General features: G+C 39.9%; 1 protein-coding gene across 15 annotated transcripts in view; it reads right to left on the bottom strand.

Annotated features, from left to right (window-relative positions):
- The window catches only part of NPL (N-acetylneuraminate pyruvate lyase), a 45,989-nt gene continuing 27,291 nt past the window's right edge, over nucleotides 1-18,698 (bottom strand). For 7 of the 15 annotated variants that reach the window (XM_009191999.4, XM_031657868.1, XM_003893422.5 and 4 more), the window contains 5 exons: nucleotides 17,220-17,368; nucleotides 17,045-17,091; nucleotides 13,406-13,490; nucleotides 10,699-10,738; nucleotides 6,056-7,802 (listed from right to left, as the gene is read on the bottom strand). In XM_009191999.4, the coding sequence (XP_009190263.1) occupies nucleotides 7,618-7,802; nucleotides 10,699-10,738; nucleotides 13,406-13,490; nucleotides 17,045-17,091; nucleotides 17,220-17,368 (506 nt within the window). In that variant the 3' untranslated portion in view covers nucleotides 6,056-7,617. The other 8 variants (XM_009191994.4, XM_017951520.3, XR_004179535.1 and 5 more) reach the window with 7 other exon arrangements.

Below are 18,698 nucleotides of genomic sequence, written 5' to 3' on the forward strand. Positions count from 1 at the left end.
GAATTGCAAGTCTTTTATAGTATATAATGAGCACAACAAAAGTATCAATATATTATATGGAAATACATTTTTCAAAAGTGGATCTTTAGCTTCCAAGGATTAATAATTTTGTTATTGAGTTGGTTCTTAATTCAGGCTCTGCACCTGAGACCTAGAGTCCCCTGGGATTTGGGTCCGAGGACTGGCATTACCTTTGTAGGTGGCCCTTGGCAACTAGCACTGTCTAAAATCTTAACATTTGCAGATGAAGCCTTACAACATGTCCCAAAAGTATGGAGAGTGGGCCGATTTCAACACAACCATTACCTGTTCCCAGTAGCTGACCAATTAGGGAGATTTCAGAGGTTAAGCAGGACAGAGCAGGGTAGGGAATATTTTTTAAGCTTTATTATAAAACAGGTAACTTTGTCCCTATTAAGAATTTGGAACTGAGGCTATAGGTCACTCATGATCAAATAATGAAAGGTCTGCTTCAATTGGACTACATAACATTTCACATTTACCTTTTTGACTAGAAATAACAGATGAAAGTTCACTTAGTTTGGTGGGAAACAAGAGATACAAAGATATCTTCTCCTCCAGGATGAAACTCCTAAAGGCAAATGTTCTCTGAGTACCACTGTTGCTCAAATTTAAGACATTTGGAGTTCCTTTGAGCATAGTCCTGCTCTCACATTTCTGATCACTTCATCTAGACTCCTCCTCAACTTCTCTTCCTCTGTGTGCACTCCAATTGCAAGTCATGCCCAGGTTCTGTTCTTAGCACTCTATATACCCTCTACCTGGAGAGTCTTATTCTTCCTATATTCCAACCACCATCCATATGCTGATATGGACTGAATATTTGTATCTCCCTCAAATTTGTATGCTGAAGCCCTAATCCTCAATGTGATGGTATTTGGAGATGGGGCTTTTAGGATATAACTGGGTTTAGATGAGGTCATGACAGTAGAGCCCCCATGATGGGATTAGTGCCCTTATAAGAGGATGAGACCAGAACCTTCTCTCCTCTGATATAATTACCCACATAAACCTTCACATATTGAAGAGCTGGTTGATCTCTTAATGAAGGGGTCTCCAATTCCTGGGCTGCAGACCGGTACTGGTCCATGGCCTGTCAGGAACGGGGCTGTACAGAAGGAAGTGAGCGAAAGGTGAGCGAGCATTACCACCTGTCACATCAGCAGCAGCCATTAGATTCTTATAGGAATGTGAACCTTACTGTGAACTGCAGATGCAAGGGATCTAGGTTGTGTGCTCCTTATGAGAAAATGCCTAATGATCTGAGGTGGAATGGCTTCATCCTGACACCACCCCTCCCAGGCCCCTGGTGCGTGGAAAAATTGTCTTCCATGAAACCTGTCCCTGGTGCCAAATAGGTTGGGGACCACTGGTTTAAAGGACTGATGACGCTTTTAATGCAATGAGTGACACAGATGAAGTATATAATGTGAATTCCAGCAAAAATGGTAGTCTGGCTTTTGAGAATGAAGAACAGAACCTATCTGATTCTTTTTAAAATTATTTTCTTGTTATATAATTATGGTCATTCAACAGCCAATTTCTATTAGACTTCTTTTTTATTGCTTGTTGTACATATGTATAAGTGACTATTTGTCTTTTCTATAAGCAATCATAACATTGGAAATCATTTTTCTGTCTCCATTGTACCAGTTTTTCTTGAACCATTTGTTAATCTATAAGTTCTATGGCTACATAGAAATCTATTCACATTCACAGGATTTTGCAACATGCTTTGCTCCATTTTTACAGTTATATTTGCTTTCTCCATATTTATTCTACAGGAATTAATTTATAGTTTGGCTTCCTTCTTAGTTATGTAGTCTTGAAATGCCATATTCACATTTGCTTTTATGGTTCCCATATTAAGTTAGTTCAGGGCTTTATTTACCCATGCATTTATATATTTGAGCATTTTTGTTGCTTGCTTTATACAAGCTTTAACTGAGACTAATACATGTCTTTCTTTTCTTTTTGTAGAGACAGGGTCTTGTTAGGTTGCCCAGGCTAGTCTCAAACACCTGGCCTCAACTGATTCTCCCACCTCAGCTTCTGAAAGTGCTGGGATTACAGGCATGAACCACCACAAGAACACATTTCTATAAGGTTATGGGGTTTTACTTTTTTCCAGTGTTAATTAGTTTCACATATCTAGAATTTATAATTTCTTACTGGATACTAGTATAGAATTACTGTATTTATTTACCTGAACAAATTAATGTTTCCCTCTACAAACTACTTTAGAAAGATTTTCAATAAAGGTAAATGGGACATAATAATCTATTAAGAGAAAATGACTCAGAGTGGAACCTGTAGCAAAATATAAATTTGCTGTCTTTAAAAGACGAATTGAAAGCAAAAGATTCCAAAAGCTTGAAAAAAATGGAGATGCCCTAAATAAACTTACCATTGAAAACAGAAAATGTTGAATACAATAAAAAAATGCATTGTTGTGCTGTCAAGAAAGAAAATGCTTTAGAGGTAAACATTAATGAAGTGAATGAATGAATCCAGAGAGGCAAAAGAACCCTGACGTAAGCACCTACTCTGAAAGGGTCTGCTGATTTTTAATGAACTTGAGCTTCCTTTTAATAAAAGCTGCATTGGAGCTTAGGAGAAAGGAGACAAAAGAGACTGCCCAACATGCAGAGGCTAAGAGGAGACCTACACATAAGCCAGAATGCCTTATATCTTCAGTGAAAAGTGAACAACAATAGCAACAATGAAAAACCAAACCAACCAGAAGAGGGGAATAAGGAAACTTGTCTATCAAAAACTAGATGCTAGGTAGGAAAAAAAAAAAAAAAAAAAGACTCATTTCCTATGATATCCAAAAAACCCTCAAGTCAATTATTTAAAGTGCTTATTAATCAGCGGAAATAAATCACTTAGAAGGATTAAAATTATATTCTCTTTGGTGGAATAGTCTTCTATCCAGACCTCAAATAATTCCTATAAAATTCCACTGAACATAAGCTCAAGTTCAAAAAATCATAAAACAGGTGAGGATGTTTACCTCTGATGAGTGGCAGGGTATAAGTGGCTCATGTGGGTGATCCCAACACTTTGGGAGGTTGAGGTGTGGGATCACTTGAAGCCAGGAGTTCAAAACCAGCCTGGCCAACATAGTGAGACTCTGTCTCTGTTTTTAAAAAACAAATAAAGTCCAATGAGTTGAGTGCCAGCAGAAAAAGAAAACTGACAGAATTATATCTATAAATGTTTTAGATACTAGAATTATCTGTTGCTGAATAGAAATATACCTTTTCCTCGTTATTACGTTTAATTCACTCCCGAAAACCCTACTGTTAAGTGAAAAGCCACTAAATGAAAATAATATTTTCACTGGAAAATCATGATGCATTCTGTGTAAACCCAAGAAAACAAATTCAGACCAAAAAAATCAATTTTACCAGAGATAAGCTTATATAAACAAGTTGAAATAATAAAGACAGTTTATTTACAAACTATAATGTAATGAAGGCTTGTTGTAAACTTTCTTCCTTCTTTACCAATTTTTCAGTCTTTAGGGGGGCCTATAGTTATTTTACACTCTAAATTTATAGCACTTAAAGTTACAGCACAGAAAAACACTGTGAGTTTAATGTTCCTGTGGCTTACAACACCTTACAGGAGCTGGCTCCTTTGCAGTCGCTTTACATTAATCACTTCCTACTCTTTCTCATTGGTGCCTGAGCTCTGATTCATTGGCTTCTGTTCAGTTCTTCACACTCCAGACTCTCCCATGGCTCAGAACTGTCAAATATGTTGGTCCTACCACCTGGAATGCATCCTCTGCTACTCTTCACCTGACTGGTTTCTTTCCAACATTCTAATTTCATATTAAGTGTAATGGACCTAGAGAAGCCCCCTCTTACCACCTTGTGGAAATTGGTCCCTCTTCTGCACCTCCATCCCCCACCACTTTCCTCTGGCCATATTGAAGGATCTTGAGAGATATACAGATAGGTACAGTTCTATATAGACAAATGAAAGAGCTAAAGGCAGAATATATTTAGTGTTTTAATTGAATGATTCTGGAGTTCTGCTCAAATTGGGAAGTCAAATCTGATTGAGGTTATTACCTTAGGAAAAGGACAATACTAATTGGTCAATGTTCAGGGGAGTTCAGATAGTAACTGCAACCTAAGACCAGCTAGGCCTGTGATATGGTTTGGCTGTGTCCCCACCCAAATCTCATCTTGAATTATAGTTTCCATAATCCCCATCTGCTGTAGGAGGGACCTGATAACTGAATCATGAGGGTGGTTACTCCCATGCTGCTGTTTTCATGAGAGTGAGTTCTCACGATATCTGATGGTTTTACAAGGGGCTTTTCCCCCTTTTGCTCGGCACTTCTCCTTGCTGCTGCCATGTGAAGAAGGATGTGTTTGCTCCCCCTTCTCCCCAGCCATGCTGAACTGTAAACGTCTTTCCTTTATAAATTACCTAGTCTCAGATATATCTTTATTAGCAGCATGAGAATGAACTAAAACAGCCCGTGAATATTATTTGCCACTCTCACTAACATGCATTAAATGTGCCCACTCATTCAAGCTCTGAGGGTGGATCACTTTGTTTCACCCTAATCTGAGGATTCTCAAGAATGTAGTATGTGGTCATTATCCCACCTCCTTCTACCTGAGGTAGGATAACTTTAAAATGGTGCAAACTGGACTTGGACTGTAGACCATACTGAGATGCTGATGTACTTGCCCGCTTGTGGGAACCCACTTCCCCATGACCTCAAAGATAACCTTGTTTTGTGTGCTTGCTGATAGATGAGAAGGCTTGTCTCTCACACCAAAGGCTGGCATTTGTGACAATTTCCATGCCTACAGGGCCTAACCCAACATCTGGCTCAAACATGGGACGCTGATATTCATGAAGGGCATTCTAGCAGAATATATCAGAGAAAACATATCAGAGGTGAACGTGTGATTGATGTATAATCTCCTTTGGTGGTCCCTCTGGAAGAAAACTTCAACACTCTCTGTAACTGGTCTACAGATAAAGGTAACACATCCTGTTGGATATAGTTCTCTATGTATTTTGTTGAATCCATTCCATTATATTTATTAATTGTGTGATTAAGACTTAAGAAAATGCTCTAGGGTTCTCCTTCTGGTTGTGTAACTTAAAATGCTAAAATGTATTATATATCAAATAATTTCCTAAGAGTCACCAAGGGGGTTCACAGAGAAACTACGATTTGGGTTTTCTTGTTCACCCAGATAGCCATTTCTCAGCCCCAGAAACCCAAAGTGTGAGGTAGTGCTCTGCCTCTACCTGGGGCTTAGCTCTGCTATTTGCATAATTTTGGTTCCAAGTTTCCCTCTTACTTTCACTGGAGGAAATTGAGGGTTGAGTCAGCATGTGATAAGGGAATGGTTAAATGGCTTGGATGTGTTGTTTCCTCTACTTGATTTGATGGGTTTGTAGATCCAACTCCATTTCCCCTGTATGAAAAGCCTTGGTGAGCTCAGGTGGGTACCTAAGCTTGGGTTGCAGTCACTACACAAAGTCCCTCAACCCAGCCTTAGACATCAGCCTCCTAAGAGTTTGGATTTTCCGTGCCCTTCAGGTGATCAGAAAGAAGAAATTTATCTCAAGTTGTGGCAAATAACCCTTCTAGGAAAAAATATACATTACTCCCACTGCCCCCTACCCTACTGCCACCTCACCCCCATGGCATTTTCCTACGTCTTTGAATAAACCCAAGAGAGATCCTAAGTAAAACCAATTCCTAAAATCACTCCTGTCCCTCCAACCATCCCCAATGGACTGATCTCAGATTTCTATCTTGAAACAAAGAGGTTGGAAATCAGCTTTTAGTACTGTGTTGAATGAAATATTTCACATGCCATTACTGTAGTTTTAATGTTAAAAACAATTTAGGAATATATTATAAACAAAACAATAAGTTCATAGTATTCCAAAATTTTACTTGTTAAGTGCACTATTAATAGCCTACTGCTATATGATATTCATTTCTAAGCTACTGGATGTTAACAGAGCTAAACTCAGACCCGGCCATTTTAAAATCATATCTCTCTTTATGTTCACAAAAGCTCATTAACCATCTTAAAAATCCTCTAAGCACTGACTTCACAAAAGCAAAAATAGAAAAATAGTTCTTTGTTTATTGGATACCCAAGAATTAATTTTAAAATTTAAATTTGGCTTTAGTATCATTAAGTAAGGATATCACATCCTCAGAACCAAAAACTAACAAAAACTCATTTTCTTCTTTCAGGAAATTAACAGCTAAAAAGGCAAAAAGAGAGTTGAGGATATATAAATATAACAACTTTTAACTAGCTAATTAAAGAGAGGATTAGCAAAGATAATTGAAGTCTACTTATAATTTCAAATTTGCATTTTGAAAAAGTGTTATTTTTAATTCAAAGAGATTAAAATAAGGAGCAAAACTGATATGAATTTCAAATACTCTTTCTCTGCCAATGATCAAAACAATTAGAGATGAAATGAAAACAAAATCTTAGGTAATTAACAGACTGGATAGTCAAGTTTAAAATCAGTAAGGGTTAACTGTCAATATACTTTGATATCAGAAAGCTTACATCAAGGTTTGTTAGAAGGGAGATTAAACAGTTGTTGATATGTTACACAGAAAGAAAAGAGTAAAAGGAGGTATGGAGAGAAAGCTGTGAGTCCTTTGGGTCCTCCCCAAATCTTCTATCACTAAAGAAAAGTAACTGGTTGCAAGTGTGACAGGATAGTAACAGTAGCCTCCGGACTCACTGCAGAAAGGAAGTCGGCCTTTGATTTCAATAATTCAGGGTCCTGTGGGAGAGACAGTCTTCTCAGTGGAGAAAGGGGAAGATTGTGGTGCCTAGAGGAAGAGCCCTTTGGTTCTTTGAAACTTTGAGTTTTCTGTATAGCAAAAAGTAGAGACTTAAATTCATCTTTGGGGAAGACCTTTTCCTTTGTTATGAGAAAGCTGCCCTTTACTGAGTTATAGGAACTGAAACAAGTCCTCACCTGACCCAACATTTCTGAAGAGAGGAAAGTGGTGACATCGAAATGAATTCAGAAGCATCCATTCTAGAGTTAGACAGAGCAACCAGATGAGCTGGTGTATTTCGAGTCGTATATAATTGAGACGTGTTATAGTTTGGTATTAAAGTGCCTGTCTAAATGCAGTAGCTCAGAGTTTTCCTAGATTCCAAATGAATATTTATTAAAATGAAGATATATTATAGTGGTTTAAAATTAGACAACTTTAAAATAGGATTAGGAACCAGAAATTGAGATGAGAGTTCCTAAAGACAGATGGAATTAATCAATTACAATTTTCCTCTTGATTCCACTTCATCCATATAAACAGAAATTTCTCCACAAAAAAATCTGTGAAATGAATGACTTAAGAGTTGTGACTCCTAGAGTTTTTGCCCCTTCACAAAGTAAGACTTTTTAAGGCTCACAATAGGTACCTCAATGCTTGTCGATTGATGTGAGAGTTCATTTGCTAGGAGAGTTTATTCAAGTTCATCTAAAATTCCCTGAGAAAAGAATGCACTATTTAAGGTAGATTATGTCTCAAGGTACAAAACCTGATTTGATAGAGAGGCACTAGCTACTAGCTTCCAAGCTTCCATCCTTTAAATCAGTGAAAGAAAGGAAATCCAGGCTCTTCAGTTTAGCTTCAGCACTATCAGTAAACTCCCTGGAGGCTTTCTGCAGTGGAAGCCGGGGTGGGCCCATTGGAATCCCAGAGACCAGAGTCATGATGGCTTTGGTCTGTGACACTCCAAAACCTAGACAGGAAAAATAAATTAGGAAACATGACTGGTACTGTCTGTCTCTCCACAAACATCCCAAAGAAGGAGATCATATGCTAACAGCAACTACTACAACAAGGTAAGATTAAAACAAAAGTTGGGAACATTTCTAGTCAATATGACAGATGAGCAATCATTTGAAATCCCTCTTCCTGCTTCAAACACATAGAAACGCTGGAAAATTTTAAAAGTTGATCACAGTAAAAGAAAACGAAGACTCAAGGTTAATCTTAAACCCAAGAAGGAGAAGCCAAAGGTATCAGGAATAAAGAGGTCAGAAAGGTGAGGAGAAGCTGATGCCAAACAGCCCTTGAGGATAATCTGATTTAGGAATATACTATTGTTGATCAAAGGAGGTAGGACTTTATTGCCAGGATGAAATTTAGTTTAAGTTTATTTAGGAAGTCCCTGAGAAATGCAGTACTTAAGGTGGCTTATGACTCAACGCTGCTGTTTTCATGCTGGTGTTATACGGCTGGGATGGGAATGGAAAATGAAGCCTTAGATCTGTGCATGGTGAGAAGCTGGAATTAAACTCCCTATGTAAAAACCGGTAGTCAGCCTTCTATGAAAAGCAATAGAAAAAACCCAGCCCACTGGTCTGGGGATAGGGAAGAAAGCTTGACTTCTACTAGGCTTGTGGATGGAAACGATCTCATGAAAGAAATCTCAAGCCTGAGCCAAAGGTGAATGATGGATCCCAATGTACGTTACACACTTAGTATAGGTACTATACTAAGAAATTAACCCAAAGACTGACTAGAACTGGTTGAACTATAGTGTCCTAGCAGAAGCAAATGTAAACCCACTTGATAGGGTACCTTACAACCTAATGTTCAGTGGGTTACCCAGAAAACAATGGTCTCTGAAGATGAGCTGAAAAGCTAAAAATTACAAAGTGCATGAGGATAAGCAGCAGCATGAGAACTAGCACGTTCAAAAATGACAAAACTTACATCCTAAGAGTAGATGACAGAAAATTCTGAAAGAGACTTCTCAGAGATAAAAGGAGGAATAGAAGTCATAGGCTACGAGAAGAATGGTAGAGTATAAAACAATCAACAAGAAATATTGAAAAAAATATATATTTAGGGAAATCAAACAGTAAAAACATAGCTAAAGAATTAGCAATTTTCAAGGTAGAGCTAAGGAAATAATCCAGAATACAGCAGAGAAAGATATGTTAAATATTTTTTTTAAAATTGAGATACAGATTGAGAAAATCCAAAATATAACTAATGGACTTTCAGAATCACAGATTTGAGTAAATGCAGTCAAAACATTCTTTACGGATAATAGAGAATTTTTTCAGAACTAAAGAAAGACAAAGCCTTCAGATTGAAGAGGCAGATGGAAGATCAGGTACACTGTTAATATGTAAAAAGCATAACTAATAATTATCCACCATAATCCCCAATCCCCATCTTCTAAAATGTCTGTAATTTGTTTTCTTAGCTGGCTATTGCTTTCAGATTCAAGATATAAGAACTAACTTTCTTTTGCTAAGTTAACTTAGTTACAGTAAAAACTGAGCATTGGGAAGGAAAATATTAGCATGATTGAATATACAGTAGGCCTCCCTTGTCTGCAGTTTCACTTTCCATGGTTTCAGTTACCTGTGGTCAACTGCAGTCCAAAAATAATAAGATATTTTGAGAGACAGAGAGACTGACCACAGTCATATAACTTTTATTGCAGTATATTGTTATAATTGTTCTATTTTATTATTAGTTACTGTTTATCTCTTACTATGCCTAATTTATAAATTAAACTTCACCATAGGTATGTATGTACAGGAAAAAACATGGTATATGTAGGGTTTCGTACTATCTGCAATTTCAGGCATCCACTGGTCATCTTGGAACATATCCCCCTGAGATAAGTGGGGACTACTGCACACATCAATCTTTTAGTTTGTCTAAAATTTTAATAGTTCAATACCTATTTTAATGTACTTTAGGAACATAATAATTATCACACCAAATCCACAATTTTGTGAAAACATTGCTTAGAACAAGGGAACAACAGGTAGTTCATAGCACTGGAGGCACACAAATGTGCAAAAATCATGAAAGTGGAAAAACAAACAGAATGCCCTTGAGGGAGTAAGAGAGCGGGTTGAGAACCCTACAAGAATGAGGGGCATAACACACAAGAGGTGCTTGGGGGAGAGGGAGGAGTTGCCAGGATTATGCAGAACTCTGACAGAGAGCAGGGAGGCCTGCCAAAAATAAACTTAAAAATTTTCCTGCATTAACGCAGATTCGATTGGCCCAAGGGCCAATCTCTTGCAGAATAAGAGTGGATGGTGGCATTTGTCATTTGTTATGGGAGATTTAAGACACTCTGGAGAGGTTTCTCTACTCAAATTCACTGTATTTCTCCCCACCACTGCTCCCCAATTTTACTTTGTCATATTATCCAAACCTCTATCCATTTAAGCTTACTTGTGTTAATAAACTCTGTTTAAATTGTAAATACTCTTGGGAGAGCTGTCAATCATTCACAATTTAGTAAGATCTGTATTTAGACTGCCTTCCTCCAAGCACTTAGGCTGAAATCAACCTCAATGCAGTAGTAGAATTTTAATAAGCAGAGGCAAGTAAAGGGAGGGAGTGCTGACGCTTTAGGAGAGAAAGAATGGAAAATGGGGTAAGTATGTGCTAAAATGGAGAAGGCTGCCAAAGATTTTCCAACTAGGTTTACTTCACAGTTTTATATAGTTGGCCCTGAGGGTTAATAAGGGAAACAGAACTCTGCTTACAGCAGACCATTAAAAGGTGTTCTTGTTGAACCCTCAGAGAAAGTGACGGTATTCAATTTTCTTTACAGTCTCCAGCAGCAAACAAAGCAGGAGACATGTGGCACTTACCTAGTTTGACCACAAAGTTGATAAATCTCTGGATACAAAACTAAAAAAGAACAAACATATCTATAGTTAGTATTATTGAACTGTGTAAACAATGTAAATAATGTAGAAGTCAAATTACAGAAACCCTAAAAAGTCTGCACACCTTCATTTACTAAAGGTCTGTCAGAGTGGAGAAAAATAGCCAAGTGAAGATGACTGGGATCCATCCAGGCTAAGGTAAGATCTTTTCATACATGTAGGCTTTACAGAATGGGCCCGTGCAGAAAAGAAGCTTCAATGATGGAATTCTACAAGAGAGTAAAGATGGGAATCACACCCCTTATCCATCTGGCTTACATAGGTAAACTTATCAGTTAGTGCAGTGGTTTTTTTTTTTTTTTTTGAGACGGAGTCTTGCTCTGTCGCCCAGGCTGGAGTGCAGTGGCGCGATCTCGGCTCACTGCAAGCTCCGCCTCCCGGGTTCACGCCATTCTCCTGCCTCAGCCTCCCGAGTAGCTGGGACTACAGGCGCCCACCACCTCGCCCGGCTAATTTTTTTGTATTTTTTTTTAGTAGAGACGGGGTTTCACCGTGTTAGCCAGGATGGTCTCGATCTCCTGACCTCGTGATCCACCCGTCTCGGCCTCCCAAAGTGCTGGGATTACAGGCTTGAGCCACCGCGCCCGGCCAGTGCAGTGGTTTTTAAACTTGGGTACATATAGCTCTGGGGTACCTTCCAGGATGCCTAAGGAGCACGTGGCCAAGGCTAAGATTTATGGGAATCAATTTCTAGATCCTCAACTTCCATAAATGCTGTTTTCTAAAATTGATGAGCATAAGAATTGGCGTGAAATGGAGGTGCAGGTTGTTGTAATTTCACTCATGTAAATAGAACAGAGGGCACTTAAGTACATTAAAGTGAATGAGATCAATTTAGCCCTAACTTTTCGTCTGCTTCTTCACTTGACTAAAAGCTCTTTAAGAGCAGAAACCACCTTCACTGAAATTATGTACTGAGTAAATAAGACTCACTCACACGTGCCTTCTTAAGAAGAAACAGAGAATGTGATAAACTAAGTTCCTTACCAACATCGTTTTCAATGGGATGTTTTATTTAGAGTGGGACTAAGAGGGAAAAAAAGATGAAGACTGGATCAACCAGTAAGAGAAGCCATTGAATGGAAGGGTCAACGTTATAGCTGCTTCAGTCTACTCTATCTGTGATTTCCCTGTTCTGCTCAGAACAGGTTAGAATTTTCAGAAATAACTTTTCTAGGAAACTGGGCAGGGTGGTGGGAACCACCAGTGCAAGGAGACGGCAGAGTATGCACAATTCATTCTTCTTACCCTTATCTAAACCAAAGTCTTGTCAATGTTTAGTTGATTTGGCATAGCTTCCTAGATCCCTACCTTGTTCCTGTTCTTAGTTTCAGCTGGTCTGAGCATAGACAAAGGCGAATATTACATATAGTATTTACACTTTAAGGAAGAAGTAGATTTATGATGGCTCAACTTTGAGGCCTATGGGTAGGGAATAATTAACCACTCTGGATTCTGCTTCTTCATGTGCTCTCTGGGTTGGGGCTGCAGGTCACTCCCTTTAACCCCCAGCATGCTTTGTACTTCTGATCTGTAATCTCTGAATACCCTGATGGCAGCCTGTCCTGTTCAGAAAGATCCCACAGCCAAGCTTTATTAGGACCAACCACTTGCTTCAGTCACGTCTTTCCATTCCCATTTATTTTCTTGGGATACACCTCTCAACCACTTATACTATCCTGAAAATCCTCATGCCTCTCAGACCCCAAAAGTCTTGCTCTCATGTCTACCCTACTTTCTGCCACTTCATTCCATTTACACTTTAGAACCATGTGTTAGAACCAGATGTTAGCTGGGCATGGTGGCGCATGCCTGTAGTCCCAGCTACTCAGGAGGCTGAGGCAGGAAGACTGCTTGAGCCCAGGAGGATTCAAGGCTGCAGTGAGCTATGATCACATCACTGAGCTCCAACCTGGGCAACAGAGCAAAACCCTATCTCTAAATAAAAAAGAACCAGTTGTTGAGACTGTTCTACCCTTCAACTGAGGCTCTTCTTTCCCTGGATGGCTAGGCTATCCTCCATGGAACATTCACAGCAGCCACTATGTCCTCTGGAGTCTTCCCAGCAACATATCAGCTTCTGCTGGTTTTTTCTTCCTGTTTCAAATCCTGTATCTACTTTGGATCACCCACTAGGCTCTTATTTCTTTCCTGGTGGATGTTTCTAGTTCTCAGCACATTTCCAGGGTGAACAAGACTGACCTGCCCTGACTGTGAATGAAGCCTTCCCCATTTTAGGTTACCATCTTCATAGCTTCCTCATATTCTGTGATAACTCTGGTGTGATGTCCTCAAGGGGACAGCCTGTGGTCATTTTCCCAGAAATCTATGGCCATTATATTATAGTCACAAAAGTACTTTGAAAATAGAGTAAAATAAGATCCTTTCTAGGAGGAAGAGAGGAGTCATCCCTGTATGGGTCCTGTCCTGATTAGACATGTCGGGAACACAGAAAATGGGGACAGCTTTCTTTGGTTTTAGACAAGAAAAAGTACAAAACAGAAGAAAGGTAAAGAAAGAGGCAGCTGGGCAATTTTAATGAGGGCAGGCATGGTAGAGAGAAGAAAAAGAATCCTCAAGTGGGGAAGAAAAAAGGCTGTGATTTATGGGAAGGGAAGAAAACGTTTACCTGATAGTTCAGGGCTAAAGAGAGGTCCTTTCGTTCAAAAGCCTCCAACATCTGGTTTGTCTTTTTTCCCAGGTAGTTATAGGTACTGGCAAGACAATAACAAATACTGCAGGTTCAATAACTCAACAGGAAAGGTCCAGATCTTCAAATCCCTCTGCTGTTTAAAAGGGAAAAAATACACCTAGTCCTCCTAAAGTCTGTTTTTGGGTCCTAATCTATTAGGGGATCAGACTGTCTTCAGTTCTGAGTTTTCCAGCCATACTAAGCAGTACTGCAGAGAAGGGATTGAGACAAAAGGGGATAAAGGAAGAAAAGCGGAAAAAAGATAAAGGAAAAAAAATGGAGGTGTATTTGCTAGCAAGCGACTGAGGCCAGCTTTTGCCCTAGGGTACACACAGGTGCAATGCTAGACAAGAACTGTGGATAAAATGTAGCATCTGAGGTGAGTCCTAAAAGCCTTATGCTGAAACACTGGGTGGATGGAGCACCATGAAAACAGGGGCAAATCCTAACAAATTACCCATATTCCTTGCTAATGTGTATATTACTTAAAAACTAGTTTCTAGATAGTAATATTAATAATAATGATAATAAAATGAGGGATCATTTACTAAATGCCTATTATATTATAGGCTTGACATAAATCATGTCTAATCCTTGTAAAACCCTGCAAGGTAGGCCTGGTTTTTATTTTGATTGAAGAATGGCTTCAGAGTTTCCACGAAAACTTTCCATTGCTTCGTGTTGTCTTCTATAACAATTCAACAAAAATGAAGGTGAGAATAGTTATTTGATCTGACAAAATATTTTTGTGGACTTATAAAACTCTCCAACTCTACCTATAAATATCTTAAATAAATTGCTGAATTCTTAGAGAAACCGGCAAGGTAAAAGGTTATAGAAACTCATAATAAGGACATTTCCCCAAGTTCTTTAAATTCAAATGGCTTCTCCCATAGTAAGTCGGTATCAGGAAATGTATTTATCTTGATGTACCAATAACAGAAATGTTGTTGGACTTATATATATAGAACCGGGGTGAACAGCAAGGAATTCCAGGCATGTGAAGCTCAGGTTATCTTCTGGTAATACAGTAAGGAAGAACAATGTCTGAGGAGCTTCAGAATACTAAAATTTGAATCCCAGTGGTCTTAGGTTTATCCTTGGTTAGACAGAAAGGTGATTATAGCTAGGGAGAAATGAATGTTGACAGAATTAAAATGCTTTGTATAGAGGCCAAAAAGCAGGAGCCAAAAAAGTAAGAATTTCCAAGCGGAAAAAGGTTTAATGGTGATATGGTTTGGATCTGTGTCCCTGCCCAAATCTCAGGTTGAAATGTAATCCCCAGTGCTAGAGGTGGGGCCTGGTGGGAGGTGACTGGATCACAGGGGCAGTTTCTCATGGTTTAACATATCCCCCTTTGTGCCATTGTCGCGATAGTGAGTTCTCGTGAGATCCAGTTATTTAAAAGTGTGTGCCACCTCACTTCCTCCCTCCTGCTCTGGCCACGTAAGATGTGCCTGCTTAGCCTTCCGCCATGATTGAAAGTTTCCTTCAGAAACCAAGCACACGCTACCATGCTTCCTGCACAGCCTGCAGAACTGTGAGCCAATTAAACCTCTTTTCTTATACATTTGTCAGTTATTTCTTTATAGCAATGTGAGAATGAATTAACACATGTGGTCAGCAAATACAACATTCAAATTTCCTCAGTAGAAATAGCCCTGTAGTTACAATGGCTGTCATAGGCCATCTTGGCTTGGTGAACAAGCCATTTATATTATTCAACTCAGTCACTCTTCCTCACAGCCAGGCTCACCAAGACATGTTATAAATGTTATTTTGCTCCCCTGGTATCTTTCAGTTAATGCAAACATTTAATTCAATCTGCTTGGAAGCATATTCTAATGAATTAAGTTAACATGTGCAGTGGACATGCTAATTGAATTGCCTGTCTTTTGCTAAGTAGGCATTGGGCCACATGATTCTGGTTGGACCTGACACGGACACTTGCCTAGGCAGTGCTATCTAATGATGTCCCAAAATGCCACGCTTGGGCAGCCATGATTGGCCATGTGCATGCTGAAGCAGAGAAAGCCCATTTGGATACAGAGAGAGAGAAGAGAAATAAAGAGATGTGCAGAAAGATGTAGCGGTGAGTCTCTCCAAAAAACCACATATGGAAGATAATCTGCCTTGGCGGTTGAGATTCTGCAGTTCTTAGCTTTCATCTTCTCTGAGGCCTGGTTTTACATCCTCCTCTTGGGCTCTATGTGGTTTCCCAGAATTTTATAATAACGTGTCTTCTTGTACATAAGGTAGTTTAAATGGGTTTCTGTTACTTGCAACCAAATAATTTCTGACGAAGATAGAACTCACAAAGTGTGAGTCCATCCTTGAGACCCTGGTCACCAGGGTCTATAGCACTAAGCGTCAGTTCCCGCTAAGGTCTAGGCCTTGTGCATGTGCTCAATTCATGTGCTCATGTGTCTCACCTCTAACTGCAACAGATGCTTCTAAACAATGACTGAATTTCTTTTTTATCCTTTTTCTTTTTTTTGAGATGGAGTCTTGCTCTGTCACCCAGGCTGGAGTGCAGTGGCTCGATCTCAGCTCACTGCAACCTCTGTCTCCTGGGTTCAAGTGATTCTCATGCCTCAGCTCCCAAGTAGCTGGGATCACAGGTGCCTGCCACCACGTCTGGCTTCTTTTTTTTTTTTTTTTTTTAGACAGAGTTTCACTCTTGTTGCCCAGGCTAGAGTGCAGTGGTGCGATCTCGGCTCACTGCAACCTCCGCCTTCCAGTTTCAAGCAATTCTCCCGCCTCAGTCTCCCAAGTAGCTGGGATTACTGGCAGCTAATTTTTGTATTTTTACTAGAGACAGTGTTTCACCAGGCTGGTCTCAAACTGATGACCTCGTGATCCACCTGCCTCAGCCTCCCAAAGTGTTGGGATTACAGGCATGAGTCACTGCATCCGGCCCATTTTTTAAAATTTTTAGTAGAGAGGGGGTTTCACCATGTTGCCCAGGCTGGTTTCAAACTCCTGACCTCAAGTGATCCGCCTACCTTGGCCTCCCAAAGTGCTGGGATTACAGGCGTGAGCCACCATGCCCAGCCCAATGACTGAATTTCTAACAAACAACTAAGCACTATTTAATTCCCTTTCACTGGAAGAATGTGGAAAAGAAAGGAAACTTCTATTAGAAAGGATACACATGTAAGAAATACAGCTACTTGGGCCGGGTGCGGTGGCTCATGCCTGTAATCCCAGCACTTTGGGAGGCTGAGGTGGGCGGATCACGAGGTCAGGAGATCGAGATCATCCTGGCTAACGCGGTGAAACCCCATCTCTACTAAAAAAATACAAAAAATTAGCCGGGCCTGGTGGTGGGCGCCTGTAGTCCCAGCAACTGGGGAGGCTGAGGCAGAAGAATGGCATGAACTCGGGAGGTGGAGCTTGCAGTGAGCCGAGATCGCACCACTGCACTCCAGCCTGAGGAGCAGAGCAAGATTCTGTCTCAACAACAACAACAAAAAAAAAAAAAAAAAAAGAAAGAAAAAAGAAATACAGCTACTTTGGTGATGAATGCCTTTATGGGGGACTTTATAATCATTGGGAAAAATGAGTCATGCTTACCTGCCCACTGCTCCAGTTGCTCCCATCACCAGAGCACTCAGCAGTTGCTAATCAGAAACAAAGAATATTCACTTTTATAAAAAAAGAGAAAGAAAAGAGATGCTACTATATAAATATCTACACAAATTGTTTTGGAGGGAACTGACCTGCTGCAACATGCTAGGGGGTGACTTACCTCATCCACCCCAAAAAGGAAAGCAAATTGTTGCTGGCGATTCTGATCAACACATTGCCCGAAGTCTAAGAGATCTGTATCACTGAATTTCAGCCCTTGGAAGGTGGGGATCTTATCCTGAATCCCATCCAACAACTCCTCAGCACGAACTGCTCAAAATAATAAGCACCTCATCAATCTGCACATCTCCAGGAAATAACATCTCATATAGTGCCACGCATCTGCAGTGAGCTGCCACAAGCTGCTGTCAGCCAGAACTGACTGCAGACTAGGCCTAATCACTTCTCCCTGACTAGCAGCTCCTATGTACTTGTCCAATTATAATCTTAAACTTCCCATTCCTTGAAGGCAGTAGATGGATATTTGTGAAGTGTAAATATATATTTGGTCTTAGTCCCTGGTTCCTGAGACAAAGTACCTAAAACCCTTGTAGACAGGGGTGCTAGGAGAGTATTTTATTCTAACACTTGGTCTTTGACCCTTATTCCTGACACAGAGCTCCCAAGACCTTTGTAATTTCCTGAGAGATAGGAGCATCTGACACAAATCTCCTAAACCCCTTGGAATCTCCAAAGTGATATGTATATTTCTGTATGCTACAAAGTTTACTGATGACTAGATCTCCTAGATAGCCTCAGGATGAGGGCTGGTTGCCAGGGGAACCAACCATATACTTAAGAGGGTTGGAACTTTCAGTCACACGCTTGGCCTCTGGGGAGGAGAGCGGGGCTAAAGATTGAGTCGATCACCCATGGCCAATGATGTACTCAATCATGCCTACATAATGAAGCCCCCATAAAAACTCAAAAGGACAGGGACTCTGTGTTGCTGAACACATGAAGGTGTCTGGAGGATGGCTTGTTCAGAGAGGGCATGAAACTCCATGCCCCTTCACACATATCTTACCCTATGCATCTCTTCTTCTGGCTGTTTATCTGTTTCCTTTGTAATAAATGGGCAATAGTAAGTAAAGTGTTTCTTTGAGTTCTGCAAACTGCTATAGCACATTAATTGAACCCAAGGAGGAGGTAACTGGAACCCTGATTTATAGCCAGCTGGTAGGAAGTACAGGCCACAACCTGGGACTTGAGACTGGCATTGAAGTGGGGGCAGTCCTGTGGGACTAAGCCCTTAACCTGTGGGATTCAATGCTGACTCCAGTAGCCAGTGTCAGAACTGAATCCAATTAGAGGACACCCACTTCGTCTCTGATGAAGAATTGGTTGTTGGTGGGGAGAAATGCCCACACACATTTTGGTGGCCAGAGGTAAAATGTTTTGTGTTGAGTGCTAAGTATGAGAGTAGAGAATAGGAAAAGCAGTTTTTTTTCTTTTTTTTCCCTTCAGAATGTTTATAAAGTACAGCCTCCATTTTTCCTCTAATGGAATTTAGAAAAGAGTGGGATTTTAAAAATAATCTAAGAAATTTCAGCTAATTGTAAAACTCTTCTTTCTGGAGAAATACAGTAATAACAAAAGA

Source organism: Papio anubis, chromosome 1 (assembly GCF_008728515.1).
Source record: "Papio anubis isolate 15944 chromosome 1, Panubis1.0, whole genome shotgun sequence".
In the NCBI taxonomy this organism is placed as follows: domain Eukaryota; kingdom Metazoa; phylum Chordata; class Mammalia; order Primates; family Cercopithecidae; genus Papio; species Papio anubis.